A 15,099-nucleotide genomic window follows, 5' to 3' on the forward strand; every position below is an offset into this window, starting at 1 on the left:
ATCACGACTCAGGAGAGCTGGGGAGACACATACACACAAAACAGGTCTCAGCACACCCTTCCTGTCACATCACATACACAAGACTGTCTCACTTAAACCAAGAAAGCCCTGGGCAGAGGAACAAACCCAGTTCCTTGGAGGGGCTAGAATGTCACACTTCATGAGACTGTAAACTGCTTATTTACATATCACATAAGATGAGCTCCATGTAGCTGGAGCCAAAGGGCCTTAGTAATATAGAAAACTCAAACTGTTCATTCTGGACATTACAGAGAGCAAAAATGCCTGACTCCACAAAAGACACCGTCTGAAACGTGTTTCCTGTCACAGCCACCTGCCTTTTCATAAGGGTTCTGGGTTCTGTCTCATTAAACAGAAGAGTTGATTCAGTTGGGTCCATCTAATTATTCTTATTAAAATATGTAACCATAATATTTTAATTGTAAATTAAAGCTGCATGCATGAATGAATCTGAATTCATTTTAATTTTACAATGGCCCAGTGCCAAGGCCTTTTTATGGGGAAGATCCATCAGCACGGATACTGCTCCCGTGGGAATTCAAACCAATGTGCAAATGGAATATGTTTAACTAACAAGGGAGCCTCTCCCTCCCTGCCCTCCTCTCTCTAGATTTATTGCAGTAATAAAGCTATTTTAACGAGAGAGTGCAATTGACTCCCCACCACCCTCGATCTTTAAAAGAAAAATTTACCAAACTTCTAGGCTGGCACTACCAGTTAGGTAGAACCAAGATGTCAGTCCGGGGCCATCTGCATCTTAAATTTTCTTTTTTTTTGCCACACTGCATGGCTTGTGGGATCTTAGTTCCTCGACCAGGGATCGAACCCAGGCCCTAGCAGTGAAAGCATGGAGTTCAAACCACTGGACTGCCAGGGAGTTCCCCGGTGTGCATCTTGAACAAGGATGGTAACTAGGTCTCGATTCATGTGCCAACCTCATGATTAATTAGCAACGTTTCCTGTGGGCACTGAGTGCAAAGTGCTTATACACACACTGCCCCCTGGGTCCGGATTCTAGAATAATTAGGGATACTGCATTCAGCCCTCACATACCCAGTTGTGGGGGAATCAAATTCTTTTCCACTAAACAGCCACCAGCCACTAGAATATTTAAAGTCTCCACCAAAACCTCCTCCTGCACTGACTCCAGCATGCTGCTGGGTAGGTGCTGATATAAAAATACCTTGATAACTGAGGCTTGAGGAAAGCCTCTTCTTGACTTATAAGCTGAGGCCTGAAAAATAAGGAGGAGTCAGTCAGCCAAGGTGGTGTGAAAGCAGTGGGAAAAACATCTATGAAAGCGCAGGAGCCCAGGGCTAGCAGAGCAATAAAGTCCCTGAAATAAGGAGTGAGATGGGTGCTGGGTGGAGGAAGGGTGGGAGACAAGCCTGGGGAAAGAAGCTGGGTAAGATCATCTGGAGCCTTAGAAACCACATTGAGGAATTTGCACTTTGTTCTAAGAGCAACGTGTTAGAAGCCAGGAAGTCACTCTGACCACATGCAGGAAATGAACTGATATGTGACGAACATGAATGTGCTATGGCACATTGAGAATCTCGCTTTGCTGTGCTGGTTTCTTGCTAACAGAGGCCAAAGTAAATTTCTAGACATTATACCTCTTTCTCCTTATGGGTATTTTCCTTTTCAGTTGAAGGACTTTCCAGTTTAAAATTCTTTAACGTTATGCAGCTGCATTAACACTCTGTGTGTACAATGTGCTCAGTCATGTCTAACCCTTTGGAACCCCATGGACTGTAGCTCACCAGGCGTCTCTGGCCATGGGATTCTCCAGGCAAGAATACTGGAGTGGGTTGCATTTCCTTCTCCAGGGAATCTTCCTGACCCAGGGATTGAACCCAGGTCTCCTGCATTACAAGTGGTCTCTTTAGTGACTGAGCCACCAGAGAAACATTAATGTTATAATAACATTAAGATTATGATGTTATATAACCTTAATGTTATAATATTACATAATTATTTATAATAAAGGACTTTCACAAGGTCAATAAAATGCTTTATGTAGTCGGTTAAAATTTGTGTCTAGTTTTTATGAATTGAAATGAACTAAAAATTAACATCAAGCAATTAAACCAGCCAAGTCAAAAAGAAAAAGAAACGCTTCTTCTAACCGGAAAAAAAGTCTCTGTTGCTTTCATGGGGAGCTTTCCCCACCAAGAGAACAATTTTTAAAATGTGCCTTTGGAATAATGCTGGCTGTCAGCACAGCTCTGCTCCCTTGGCATAGCCTGCCCAGGGCTCAGGCCGATACAGGTATGTAGTGAAGCATTCAGCTTACCTGAAGGGAGGTCTGGCCTCTGCCTCTGACTACTGGGAGGTGATCTCTAGGGCCCCAGAATGTCCTGACTGACAAGAGTATCTCTGTTTGTCTGGGCTTTGACCACAGGACAGTCTAACAATGTGAATAGGTTGGAGGCTTAAGGTCACGCTGTATGAGCCATGACCTCTGGAGGAACTGGAGACTAAAGGCCTGATCCCAGGAGGAGTGGACACTAAAGACTGACCATGCAGGCAGGATGTTGTTGTTGTTGTTCAGTCGCTAAGTCGTGTCTGACTCTGGGACCCCATGGACTGTAGCACGCCAGGCCTTCCTGTCCTCCACTATCTCCCGGAGTTTGTGCAAGTTCATGTCCATTAAGTCAGTGATACTATCGAGCCATCTCATCCTCTGCCGCCCTCTTCTTCTCCTGCCTTCAATCTTTCCCAGCATCAGGGTCTTTTCCAATGAGCTGGCTCTTCGAATCGGGTGGCCAAATTATTGGAGCTTCAGCATCAGTCCTTCCAAGGAATATTCAGGGTTGATCTCTTTTAGGATTGAGATCAATATCGGAATATCCTGGTTTGATCTCCTTGCAGTCCAAGGGACTCTCGAGAGTCTTCTCCAGCAGGCAGGATGAGCCTCAGAGAAATCTCTGGACACCAAAGGCTCTGGGGAGCTTCTCTTAGGCATTATCATACAGAGAACTACTGTCACACCCAGGAACCCTTCCAGGCTGACCCTCTGCACCTCTCCCTTCAGCTGATCCTAACTGGTATCCTTGCTCTGCAATAAACCATAACCGTGAATGCAACTGCTCTCAGTGAGTTCTGTGAGTCTTTCTTGTGCATAATCAAAACTGAAGCTGGTCTGGGGAACCCCTGAACTTGAAATCACTACTGGAAGTGACGGCAGTGTGAGGACTTGCAGTTTGGCCAGCTTCACAGAGAAGGTGTTTCCTGAAGCAAGCAGCTTGGTCCCAGTACTGTTTAATACAAGGACAAGGAAAAAGCATCCCTGATCATGGTACTGTGTGGAGCTCACTCTGTGAGGATGTTAGGGAGACTGACTGGAAAGGGATACAAGGTACCTTCTGGGGTTCTGGAAGCATCCATACCTTGATCTGAGTGGTGGTTACACAGTTGTACACATAAGTGAAAACCTACTGAGCTGCATACATAAGATAAGGGCATTGTATGCATTTACTGCAGTTTACATGTGTTATACCAATTTTAAAAAACTAAAAAACAAAAACACTGCCTTTGAAAATGGGGTGGGGGGGCAGCCTGGACTACAAGTGTGGAAGTGGGCTGGACTACTGAAGAGACTCTGAACTCAAACACGGGGCTGAAAGAAATAATGAGAGATCTAGTAAAGAAGTTTTCTGGAAGAATTCTCTGAAATGGATTGTTTAGGGTTTTACATTTGGGCAAAGCAAAGTAAGGACCATGCAGCCGTGTCTGACTGTGTCTGCGACTATGTGTGTATACACGGAACTGTTGTGTGTACACATGCGACTGAACCTGAAAGGTCCAACGAAACTACTGAGTTTCATTCAGCTCACCTAGTAACGACATGTGTACTACCACAATCATCAGGGCAGACAAACAGGTTCTTCCGAGGGAGACTGCTCAACCCAGGGCTGGTGTGCTGGTCATGCTACCCATCTTCCAGCCAGACAGCAACTCAGCAAGCTGGGGTCGGAAGCCTGGGAGGCCAGGCTGGGATGGGGAAGGGACAGCCTTCCCCAGATTATGTGAAACCAACCCCAGAGATCTAAGAGGCAACAAGCAGGACAAAACTGAAACTAGTGGCAGACAGTTACCCTGGGTGGTTACCAAAGGTGGGGGAATTCAGAATTAAGTAACGGAGCAGAAAACCCGAGACAGCAGGCCAAAGGGAGACTGTTCAGCGTCCCAGAGCCTGGGAGAATTCTGAGTCATGGAAAACGATACTTTCAGAAGCAGTGGATGGGAGTGAGCAGAGAGAAAGTGCAGCCACTGGAACCAAAGATAAGGGCCAAGATGGCTGCAGCGATGCTGGGGAGAGAGGGTGTGGGAGCAGGAAGACAAATGCTTTGTTCTTTCATTAGCCCCCTTCTATGATGCCCTATGGTATCTTGACTTTCCTCTACAGATTTATGGTTAGAGAACGAAGATCCAACCTCGAGTGAGTCAAAGCACATGAAGTCTTTATTTTCTGATTTCTTAAGACATACCTCTTTCTGCTGTTCTGGAAACATCTTCAACACAGAACACGATCAATCTGAAAAATAAGATACAACACTTGGTGATTTGGAACCTCCATACAGAAGATAGGCCCCTCAGGGCCTCCCGCCCAAACTCTCACTGAGAACCTGCCCTCTGGGTCTCTGAAAAGTGTACCTGTGCTCCTCCCAGACCCCAGACCCTGCAGACTACACCAGAATGAAGATCGGTCCACCTGGGGATTGGGCGTTTGGGACATGGCAAGACCAAGGCAGCTAGATGATGACAGGCCTTTGAACTGAAGATGAGGCACAGTCAGGCCAGAGTCAAAATCTTGGGGAAATCAGAAGGGGCTGGAGACGTCAGTGAGCAGAGGAGACATGAGGCACAGCAGGGCATGCTGGTTAGCACTGAGAGAGAATGAAAACGATACCCAGAGATCCACCACTGAGAAAGGCCCTGACGGTTTCACTATCAACCCTGTATCACTATCAACAGCCCATTCCTTTGACATTTAAACTACTCCCGAGTTCAGGTAAGAGATGGTGTGGCCTCAAGAAGGACAAAGGTTGGAACCTTGACTCTGACCCACAGTCAATGCAGGCAGCCTATCGGCTGATTCCAGACACTGCATGTCCCTAGGATTGCCTATTGTTCCTTAAACTCTCATTTATTACAACAGCTCATTGGAGTTAACACCTATTCCTTGCCCCCGCCCACACCTCCCCCCCAAAAAAATTAAGTCCCCCGACTATAGACATGCACACGCACCTTACAATGGAAAGGTGGCTATGACTGCAAAGTCAGAATCTGCCTTTATTCTGATAAAGTACATCTGACCTCATTTTTCCAGATGATTATCATCCACAAGTATTTCCTGAATCTCTAAAAACATCCCTGGAACCCTAGGGAATACGAGGAAGCAGGAACACCAGCTCTGGCCTCCAGTCCCACGTGGTGTTGGGGAGGAGAGAACCCAGAGCAGACAGAGGAAAGAGCTCCTGCAGGAGGAGAGCAAGCCTAAACAGGGAGATGGGGGAATGTCACCTGAGAAAGCTTTACTGAGAAAGTACTTAAGCTGAGGCCTAAACAGTGGTGTGATTTAGCCCAGAAGGTAACAGGAAAAAGGCATTTTAAGCAGAGGGACTGGGATGAGCAAAGGGGCAGAGGCTGGAAGGAGGAGCAGCTCAAAGAGTTTTGGTTATTGAAGGAATCTCTGCATCCCCTGAGAAGTAGGCCATGGGTTGCATCCATCTGGGGATTTGGCTGAAACAATGATTGGGCGGGTTCTTGACCCCTTCCAGATCCTCCTGCCAAGTCCCACTCCTCTTCCACGATGCTGCCCAGAAATCACCTACCAGCTCTTGCCCCAGCTCTTGGCCCCCATTACACAGTGAATTACACGATTCCCTGCTGGCATTAACCTCACTTGCATCACAACCTTTGTATATTCTCTGTCTCCCCAGTTGGCTGAATTTCTCCAACAAAGCATTCTGTGTTTCCTTGTGTAAACTTCACAACCATCCTGTGAAAGAGATTTAAATGTCCTTACTTTACAGGGCTTCCCTGGTGGCTCAGATGGTAAAGAATCTGCCTGCAATGAAGGAGACCTGGGTTGGGAAGATTCCCCTGGAGAGGGAAATCGCAATCCACTTCAGAATTCTTGCCTGGAGAATTCCATGGACAGAGGAGTCTGGTGGGCTACAGTCCATGGGGTCACATAGAGCTGGACATGGGTGAGCGACTAAGCACACACTTTACAGGTAAGGAAATAGAAGGAGGGTTAAGTTGCCCCAGGTCACAAAGGAAGGGAGAGATGGCAAGTCCACTTCCCAACCCTTGTCTTCTCATTGCCCAAGACTGCCTTCATAACTGTGTGATGTAGACAAATGGTTCAAAGTTTGGGTCTTAATTTAATTCTCTCCAAAGGGTTTGAGTTTTCCAACCTCTCCCAGCCAAGGCAGAGGGACTCTGCAATTCCCATGGGGCATTGGCTACCCTGAGAAGCTAAAGACCAAGTCAAACTGTAAAAATAGGAAGCTAAGAAGTTTAAACCTGTCCCAAAACATCACAGAGAACACATGGTCAAGCTTTAATATTTTGAACCTGGATAGTGGGATAGGGGTGTGGTTAGGGGGCAAAGAGCTTTATTTTCCACTGATACACTTCCATATTGTTTGAATTTTTCCATAATTTTACACTTTATGAAGTAATAGTCATTTAAAAATAAACACCATAATTCTATAAGAAGTGTTAAAAAAAAGAGATGACAGGCCCAACATAGTTACTTGTGCTCAAACCAAGACTTAATTCCTAACCCGTCTGCCATTACAAGGCTGCCCAGGTGGTGCTAGTGGTAAAAAACCCACCTAGCAATGAAGGAGACACAGAAGACTCGGGTTTGATCCCTGGGTCGGGAAGATCCCCTGACGGAGTAAATGGCAACCCACTCCAGTATTCTTGCCTGGAGAATCCCATGGACAGAGGAGCCAGGTGGGGTACAGTCCATAGGGTTGAAAAGAGTCTGACACGACTGAAGAGACTCAGCACGCACTGCCGTTACAACCTTTCCCAAGAGTGCAATCCTAATCAGTGTGGAATTTTCTAGTCAGCACCAATGAGGCCACTCTTTCGATCCCCCAAAGGAAGATGAGGTAATCCCCCGTCTGTCCCCCCAGGGAGGTTACCTAAGCCAGAAATGATCCTTTTGTTTGTTTGCGGCTTCTTTGTCTTGCCTCTGAAAACCTCTCCCTCTCTGCAAGCCTCTGGAGCTCCTCTCTGCTTGCTGGGTGGAATCTGACAGATTCATGAGTCGTTCAATATGCAAATTACATCCGTAAAATCTATCAATACTTGGTTGCATTTTTGTTATTCTACAGAAGAAATAATGACTCAAACACAAATTATAGAAGTTTTTACTTCATGTTAAATAAATAGCAGATTCAAATATAGGAAGAGATGCTACCTTTACAACATGTGACACACCGATAAAGTGGGGGGAAAAAAGAAAATTATATACTTTTAAAAAGAAAATAAAGCAATGTATTTGATGACTTTTCTTACTCTCCCTTTGTGGGGGGGAGGGGGAACAGCTCAGTTAATTTCACTTTCTGTGTTTGTTTCATTTCCTCCCACAATGTTCAGCAAGCTTTCTATTCAAAAAAAAAAAAAATCACTGACTTCTTATTTTCATCTATTTAACCCCACCATCAGTGGGGTTATTTAAAATTCAAGGTTTAATTCAGTGCCAGTTTTCCCCAGAGCAACTCTTGTTGGCACCTATGTCCTTTGCAGGTCTGCAGTGGAGACTGCAGGTGGGGATAGGGGTGGAGGGCACAGTCCTCCCCTCCTCTGGGGGAAGTTCTTGGCCAGGGTCTTGCTGCAGGGGGTGGCTCTACAGGTATCCTGTTTCCTATCACCTGGGGGGCCCTCCTCAGACACAGAAAACAGCCTCAGGGATGGGCATCGGACTCCAGAGGAGCCCATCCCTAGGGTAGCCAGGTGCCAGAGGCGTGGCCTGGCGTGGAAAGCAGGGAGGGCTGGCACCGGTTTCCTCTCAGCATCTGCAGTAGGAAACACCAAGACTTGGCAGCTCTCTGGGTCCTGAAGCTAGGAAATGATGGTGAGAAAATGGAAAGATAACAGTGCTTTAACTGGAGTTCTGCAGACCAGAGCTTATACTTAAAAAGAAGTCATGATGTAGATAAAAGATCTCTTGAGATATTAAAGAAACTGGCCACCAGAAAAGCTGGGTTTGCAGAAGCCAACTTCAGCTGCTGATGTGCACACGGCTGCCTGCACCGGCACCATAACTCGGAGGTCTTACTTCCCCAGAGGCTTAAGTGCCCAGGGTCTCCGGTTCCCACGCACAGCATCCTCACGATAAACAACCTCTTGGTTGAGCTTGAGGGAGACAGCAATTCATGTAACCAAAAGAGCTCAACAAAAAAGAAAAAAGAGCTGCACCAAAACATGAGAATGGACAGAAGCGGGGTGTCCATGCACTTTTGAGAAGGGCCAGCAAGGTATGCAGAACCATCCGTAAACCAGACGCACGTTGCTCTTCTTAGAGCTTTATAAAGGCAAAACTCAAATGGAAAAATAAGATGAAATATGAAATTCAGTTAAAGACAAAAATTATCATTTTTTTGTCTGGAAAGACAAAATTACCATTAAATTTTCCCAGCATTTATCACGCAAATACTCACAAATATATTAAAGAGGGTGGCTGTTGTTCAGTCGCTAAGTCATGTCCAACTCTTTGTGACCCCATGGACTGCAGCACGCTAGGCTTCCCTGTCCTTCACCGTCTCCCAGAACTTACTCAAACTCAGGCCCATTGAGTTGGTGATGCCATCCAACCATCTCATCCTCTGTCACCCCCTTCTCCTTCTGCCCTCAATCTTTCCCAGCATCAGAGTCTTTTCTAATGAGTCTAAAGAGAATAAGCAGCCTGAAAAAATTACTGGTTCATAATACATAAAATAATGAAATACTAAATTGCTAATCTCTAAGACATCTCTACAATGGATTCCAATCATGGTCATAACTCCAGTACTCTTGCCTGGAAAATTTCATGGACTGAGGAGCCTGGTAGGCTACAGCCCATGGGATCGCAAAGAGTTGGACACGACTGAGCGACTTCAGTTTCAGTTTCAGGGCAAAGGTAGGGTCTGAAATCCAGAAACAAGAAAAAATATACACATGCATATAATATTTTAGCCTCACAACTATTTTGGAGGCCTTTAGGATAAGGGCTACCTTTGACTTACGGCTGCTCCAGACACAAGCATGTGCATGACCTCTCCTTCCCTTCATACACATGCTAAGGAGAGTCACTGAGGGATAGCAAAATACAACCAGGATAAACAGAGTTCAAGGGGGAAAGTCATAAAAAGCAGATGAAAGAGAGAGGAGGTGACCACTATAGCAGACAAGCAAGCAATACTGGACTTCCTAACTTGTGCTGTGACATCCTCTCTCCTCAAAACAACCCAAACTTCCCAGATCAAATCCGAAAATATTTTTCACACTTCCCGAACAGTCTCCTTCCTCTTTAATGCTACTAAGTTTCTCCTAATTAGTGATTCATCTGGTCTACTCATTTTCCCCTTGTAGAAAAAGCTGATAAATCTCAGAAGTTGGGGGAGGGGTATTAGTAATTTAAATATTTAATGTGAGTTAGTCCAATTGGATTGCATTTCTATTAACCAAGAGCGATCAGTCTTCACCTACTCACTCCCATCCCCCACAGCACAAAACCATGTGCTCTTGGTTATATGGAGTTCTTTTCAGGCTGATGTATCCCTCAGTGCCCTGCCACAGGACCATGAAAGACCTAGGCACACAGCCTCCTGAAGAAGAATAGAAGATGCCCTGCTCTTTTCTCCTGTCAACAATTGGAGAGGCATTCTTTCAACTCTCCACTCACCCTACCCCTTCACTTGATAAGAGGACTTCCCATCAAAATACTACCTGATGGTAGCATCAAAAGAAAAAATATCTGGAGGTCCAGTGGCTAAGACTCTGTACTCCCCAATGCAGGGGACCTGGGATCCTTTGTGCTGCAACTAAGACCTAGCACAGGCAAATAAATAAATATGTTTTTTAAAAAAAGAATAAAATGCCTAGGATTAAATGTATCAAAAGTGCAAAACATAGTCTGAAAACTCAACACACTATTCAAAGAAATTAAAGATCTAAACAAATGGAAAAACATCCCATGTTCATGGATTGGAAAACTTCGTATTGTTAATATGTCAATTCTCCCCCAAACTATTTGACAAATTCAGCACAATCTATATCAGAATCCCAGATAAATTCTTGCTAAAAACTGACAAAGCAATTCTAAAATTCCTATCTAATTGCAAGGAACCCAGAACAGCCAAAACAACCCTGAAAAAGAAGAAAAAAGTAGGAGGACTCTTATTTGCTGATTTCAAAACTTGTTACAAAGCAATAGTACTCAAGACAGTGTGGAACTGGTACAAGAATAAACAAACAGATCCACGGAACAGAACTGAGAGTCCAGAAATAAACCCTTACCTCTATGATCAACTGATTACATCAAGGGTGCCAAAACCATTCAGTGGGGAAAGAACAGCCTTTTTCATAAGTACTCCTGGGACAAGAGGCTAGCCAAGAACTAAGTTGGACGCCTACATTATACCATATATAAAAGCTAATTCAAAATGGACCAAAGACCCAAGTGTTAAGAGCAAAAACTAGGAACTCTTAGATGAAAACAGGTAAATATATTCATGGCCTCAGATTTAGCAAAGGATTCTTAGATATAATACCAAAAGCATGAGCAACAGAAGGAAAAAACAGACTTCATGAAAATTAAAGTTTTGTGCTTCAAAGGATACCGTCAAGAAAGTGAAAGTCAAAGCACAGAATGAAAAAATATCTGCACGTCATTCATCTGATAAGGAACTTGTATTCAGAATATATAAAGAACTCTTACAACTCAGTAATAAAAAGACTTAAGGATCTAAAGTAAAACAGGCATGGTATAAATGAAATTTTCTAAGAGAATAGAATTTATATGTTCTCACCAAAAAATAAAAGGTAAATAAGTGAGATGATGGGTGTGTTAATTAACTCAATGGGGGAAACCTTTCACAATGTAAACATATACCACTGTATTGTACATTTTAAAATTTTGTCAAATGTACCTCAATAAAGCTGTAAAAAAAATACTAAAAAGACTTACTTTAAAAATGGGTAAAGGATCCTGAATAGACATTCCTCCAAGGAAGATACACAAATAGACAATAAACACATGAAAAGATGCTAGATGTCAATAATCACTGGGGAAAGCAACTCAAAACCACAGTGAGATACCAGTTCAGTTCCATTAGGCTGGCTAGAATAAAAAAGTCAGATAATAACAAATGTTGGCAAGAATGTGGAGAAATTGGAACTGTCATATATTGCTGGTGGAAATATAAAATGGTACAGCCCCTTAGGAAAACACTCGTATTTTCTCAAACAATTAAACAGAGATACCATTTGACCCAGCAATTGCATTTTAGGTATATACTTAAGAAAAATGACACAAATGCCCACAGAGAAACTGGTATATAAATATCAGCATTATTCATAACAGTGAAAAAGTGTAAACAACCCAAATGTCCAGTAATGGACAAATGGGTAACAAAGTGTGGTATATCTATATAAGTGGTATATCTATATAATGGAATATTATCTGACAATAAAAAAGAATGAAATACTGACACAAGCTACAACAGAGATAAACCTTGGAAACATCATAGGAAGTGAAAAGAAGCCAGTCACAAAAGTCCATATATTATGCAACTTCCATTCACATGAAAATCCAGAATAGGGAACTTTATAAAGACAGAAAAGAGATTTGGGGTTGCTTAAGGCTTGGGGCGGGGGACAGTGGGTGAAAGAATGGAGATGGGGGTTACAAAGGGTGATAGCTAAAGGACAATGAAATGAAGTAATGAAAATATTCTAAAATTGACTGTGGTGATGGCTGCACCTATCTACGAAGACACTAAAAAGCACTGAATTGTATATTTTAATTGGGAAATTGTACAGTATGCAGATACCACGGCAAAGCTATTTAAAAAAAAAAAAGGTAGAGTACTATCTAAAACCCTTCATTCATACCCCTAGTGTCAATCATCCTGCAAACCACATCTGCCAAGAGAAAAAGCCTGCAGGCACCATCTCTCCCAGCCCTTGTGGCTTCCTCATCCCTACCTGGTTCTGACCCCCTCCCACCTTTGCCATCTCTTCTTCTAACCCTGTCTTCCACCATGCCCCAGGAACCCTCAATCCCAAGCCAGCAAATGTCTCACACCTGCATTATCTCAGCAGCTTTAGCTGAGCTTAGTCCTGGCTTCTCCACTCTCCTCTTCCCTGTAACCCTCCCAGGTTGAGGCTGCTCATGTCCTCAGCACTCCCATTTCTCAAGATAAGGAGAAACCAAATTCCCCTGGTCATTGTCATCTCCAGACAATAATTGCCAAGAAGCACCCAGAACCTAGGCATGGGATCCAACTCCCTTCTCCTCACCTCCCAGCATCAGTTCCTTCTCCCCAGACTCCTGCTCCTCATCTCTTCATTTTTAGAGGCCTCCTCCGTGTGTTTCCCCCCACTTTTTCCTGATCCGTCCAAGGAGGACCTCATTCACAGCATGACCTAACGGTCCCTGGTCTCACCCTATTAGCCTGTTCCTCTTCATTCCTGTAACCTAATCCTTTGTTTATCAATAATTTATCAATCATGTGGCCACATCCCAACCAGGAACTATTCTTTGAAACAGAACACTAAAAGCCTCCTCTGACCACCACAGCCAACCCTTCCTTTTCTCACTTTCTCACTGTCATACAATTTGCTCTTCCACTTGAATGGAAAGCCACCAGAAGTTTTGATCCTACCCTCCTATTCCTGCTCCAGACTTCACTTCCTCACCATTCACGTTTTCACCCCTCCAGCATCCTTATTTTCCTGTTCCATTGACACACAGCCCCTTTTATCTACCAGTCCCCCAAACACGGATCAACATAGCCTCTGTCTCCTCCACTTCTCTCTTGTCCTGTTCACTGTCAAAGAAAAATCCAGTCATTTCTGTGACAGGCTCCATCTCCAGGTTCTGAGTTCCAGCCTAGGTGGGATCCTCCAGGGTTCAGGAGTCCCTCCGCTCATCCAGCAGCCTCCTCCTCCTCCTGGTCTACTCCCATTTCATCAAACAGTAAGACCATCAGGTTTATACGCTTCATCTTGGTCCTCTGCTACCTTGAAATCTACCCATACATTCACTCACTTCCCTTAGTCTCAAAAAAACAAAACATAAAACTCTTCCCTGTCTTCATGATCTTATCTTCCCTACCTTCTTCAATGCATCAGTCCATCAATTATTCCACCTCCTTAATAACTCCAGCTTCTTTCTTTTCACTAGTCCCTTCTCCTTCCCCAACAAGCAAGCTCGGGTTCCTCTCACCCCAGTGTAGAGGGGAAGGCCTGGCTAGTCCATCAGTCTAGGCAGGACCCAGCACTGTGGTAGACATCAGAGATGGGAAAATGACCAGGTCCTGGGTTTACTTACATCAGAGTGGGAGAAAAAGGAGAGTTATCCAATAAATGGACAACTCATCCATAAAAAAGAATGAAAGTTTGCCATTTGCAAAACATAGATGGATTCAGAGGATATTATGCTAATGAAATAAGCCAGACAGAGAAAGACAAATACTGTATGATATCACTTATACACAGAATCTAAAAAATACAAAACCAGTGAATATAACAGACTTCCCAGGTGGCGCTAGCGGCAAAGAACCCTCCTGCCAATGCAGGAGACATAAGACATGGGTTCAACCGTGGGTCAGGAAGATCCCCTGGAGAAGGAAATGGCAACTCACTCCAGTATTCTTGCCTAGTGAATCCCACGGACAGAGGAGCCTGGCAGGCTACGGTCCACAGAGTTGCAGAGTCAGAGTCAACTGAAGTGACTTAGCACAGCATGGTGAAAATAACAAAAAAGAAACAATCACAGATATAAAGAACAAATTAATGGTTACCACTAGAGAGGGGAAAGGGAGAAGGTCAGGATAGGAGTAGAGGATTCAGAGGTACAAACTATTAGGTACAAAATAAATAAGCCACAAGGATATATTGTACAACATAGGCAATATAATCAATGTTTTATAATAACTATAAATGGAGCATAGGAGAAGGCAATGGCAACCCACTCCAGTACTCTTGCCTGGAAAATCCCATGGGTGGAGGAGCCTGGTAGGCTGCAGTCCATAGGGTCACGACAAGACTGAGCAACTTCACTTTCACTTTCATGCGTTGTAGAAGGAAATGGCAACCCACTCCAGTGTTCTTGCCTGGAGAATCCCAGGGATGGGGGAGCCTGGTGGGCTGCCGTCTCTGGGGTCACACAGAGTCGGCCATGACTGAAGTGACTTAGCAGCAGCAGCAGCAGCAGCTTTTAAAAATTGTGAATCTACATTGTACACTTGTAACATATAACATTGTGCATCAACTGTACTTCAATTTTTAAACACTCCAGGAGGAGCAATCTCCTTGTGCCAAAGTCCCAAGGCAGAGCAAGCCTGGCTTACCTGGAGCTAAGGAAGCTATGGGGATGGAGCTGGTGGAAGACAGAGAGGGGCTCAGAAAGGGAGGCAGGCGCCCTGTGGACCTCAGTGAAGAATCTGGACACCCTGCGGGCATTTCCAGCAGGTGAGAGATAGAATCTGACTTACAGACTATCAGGGCCAGAGCAGAAGCAGGGAGGTCTGTTGGGAGGCTACCGACGTGGTACAGCTCACAGGTGGTGGTGGCCCAGACACAGAGCAGCAGCAGAGGGAGGTATGAGAGGAAGTGGCTGTTGGTGTGCTTCCCCCTTTGTGCATATCCAACTGGACAAGAGAGTAAGCAATGACCCACAGCTGCGAGGAGAAAAGGACCACGGCATCTATCTATTCAAGAAAGGTCCAAGACTTCTTGGTGGTCTGCGCTCCCAATGCAGGGTGCACATATTCAATCCCTAATCAAGAAACTAAGATCCCACATGCTGCAGAGTACAGCCAAAATAAATAAATGCATTTTAAA

The 15,099-nt window shown here is 44.4% G+C and overlaps 1 protein-coding gene across 1 annotated transcript in view; it reads right to left on the bottom strand.

Annotated features, from left to right (window-relative positions):
- The window catches only part of SNX10 (sorting nexin 10), a 67,115-nt gene that overhangs the window by 25,691 nt on the left and 26,325 nt on the right, over positions 1-15,099 (bottom strand). Inside the window, exon 2 of the mRNA XM_068972741.1 lies at positions 4,515-4,561. Within this exon, the coding sequence (XP_068828842.1) occupies positions 4,515-4,538 (24 nt within the window). The 5' untranslated portion in view covers positions 4,539-4,561. The remainder of the gene's footprint in view (positions 1-4,514; positions 4,562-15,099) is intronic.

The sequence above is a fragment of the Capricornis sumatraensis genome, chromosome 5, assembly GCF_032405125.1.
Source record: "Capricornis sumatraensis isolate serow.1 chromosome 5, serow.2, whole genome shotgun sequence".
Lineage (NCBI taxonomy): Eukaryota > Metazoa > Chordata > Mammalia > Artiodactyla > Bovidae > Capricornis > Capricornis sumatraensis.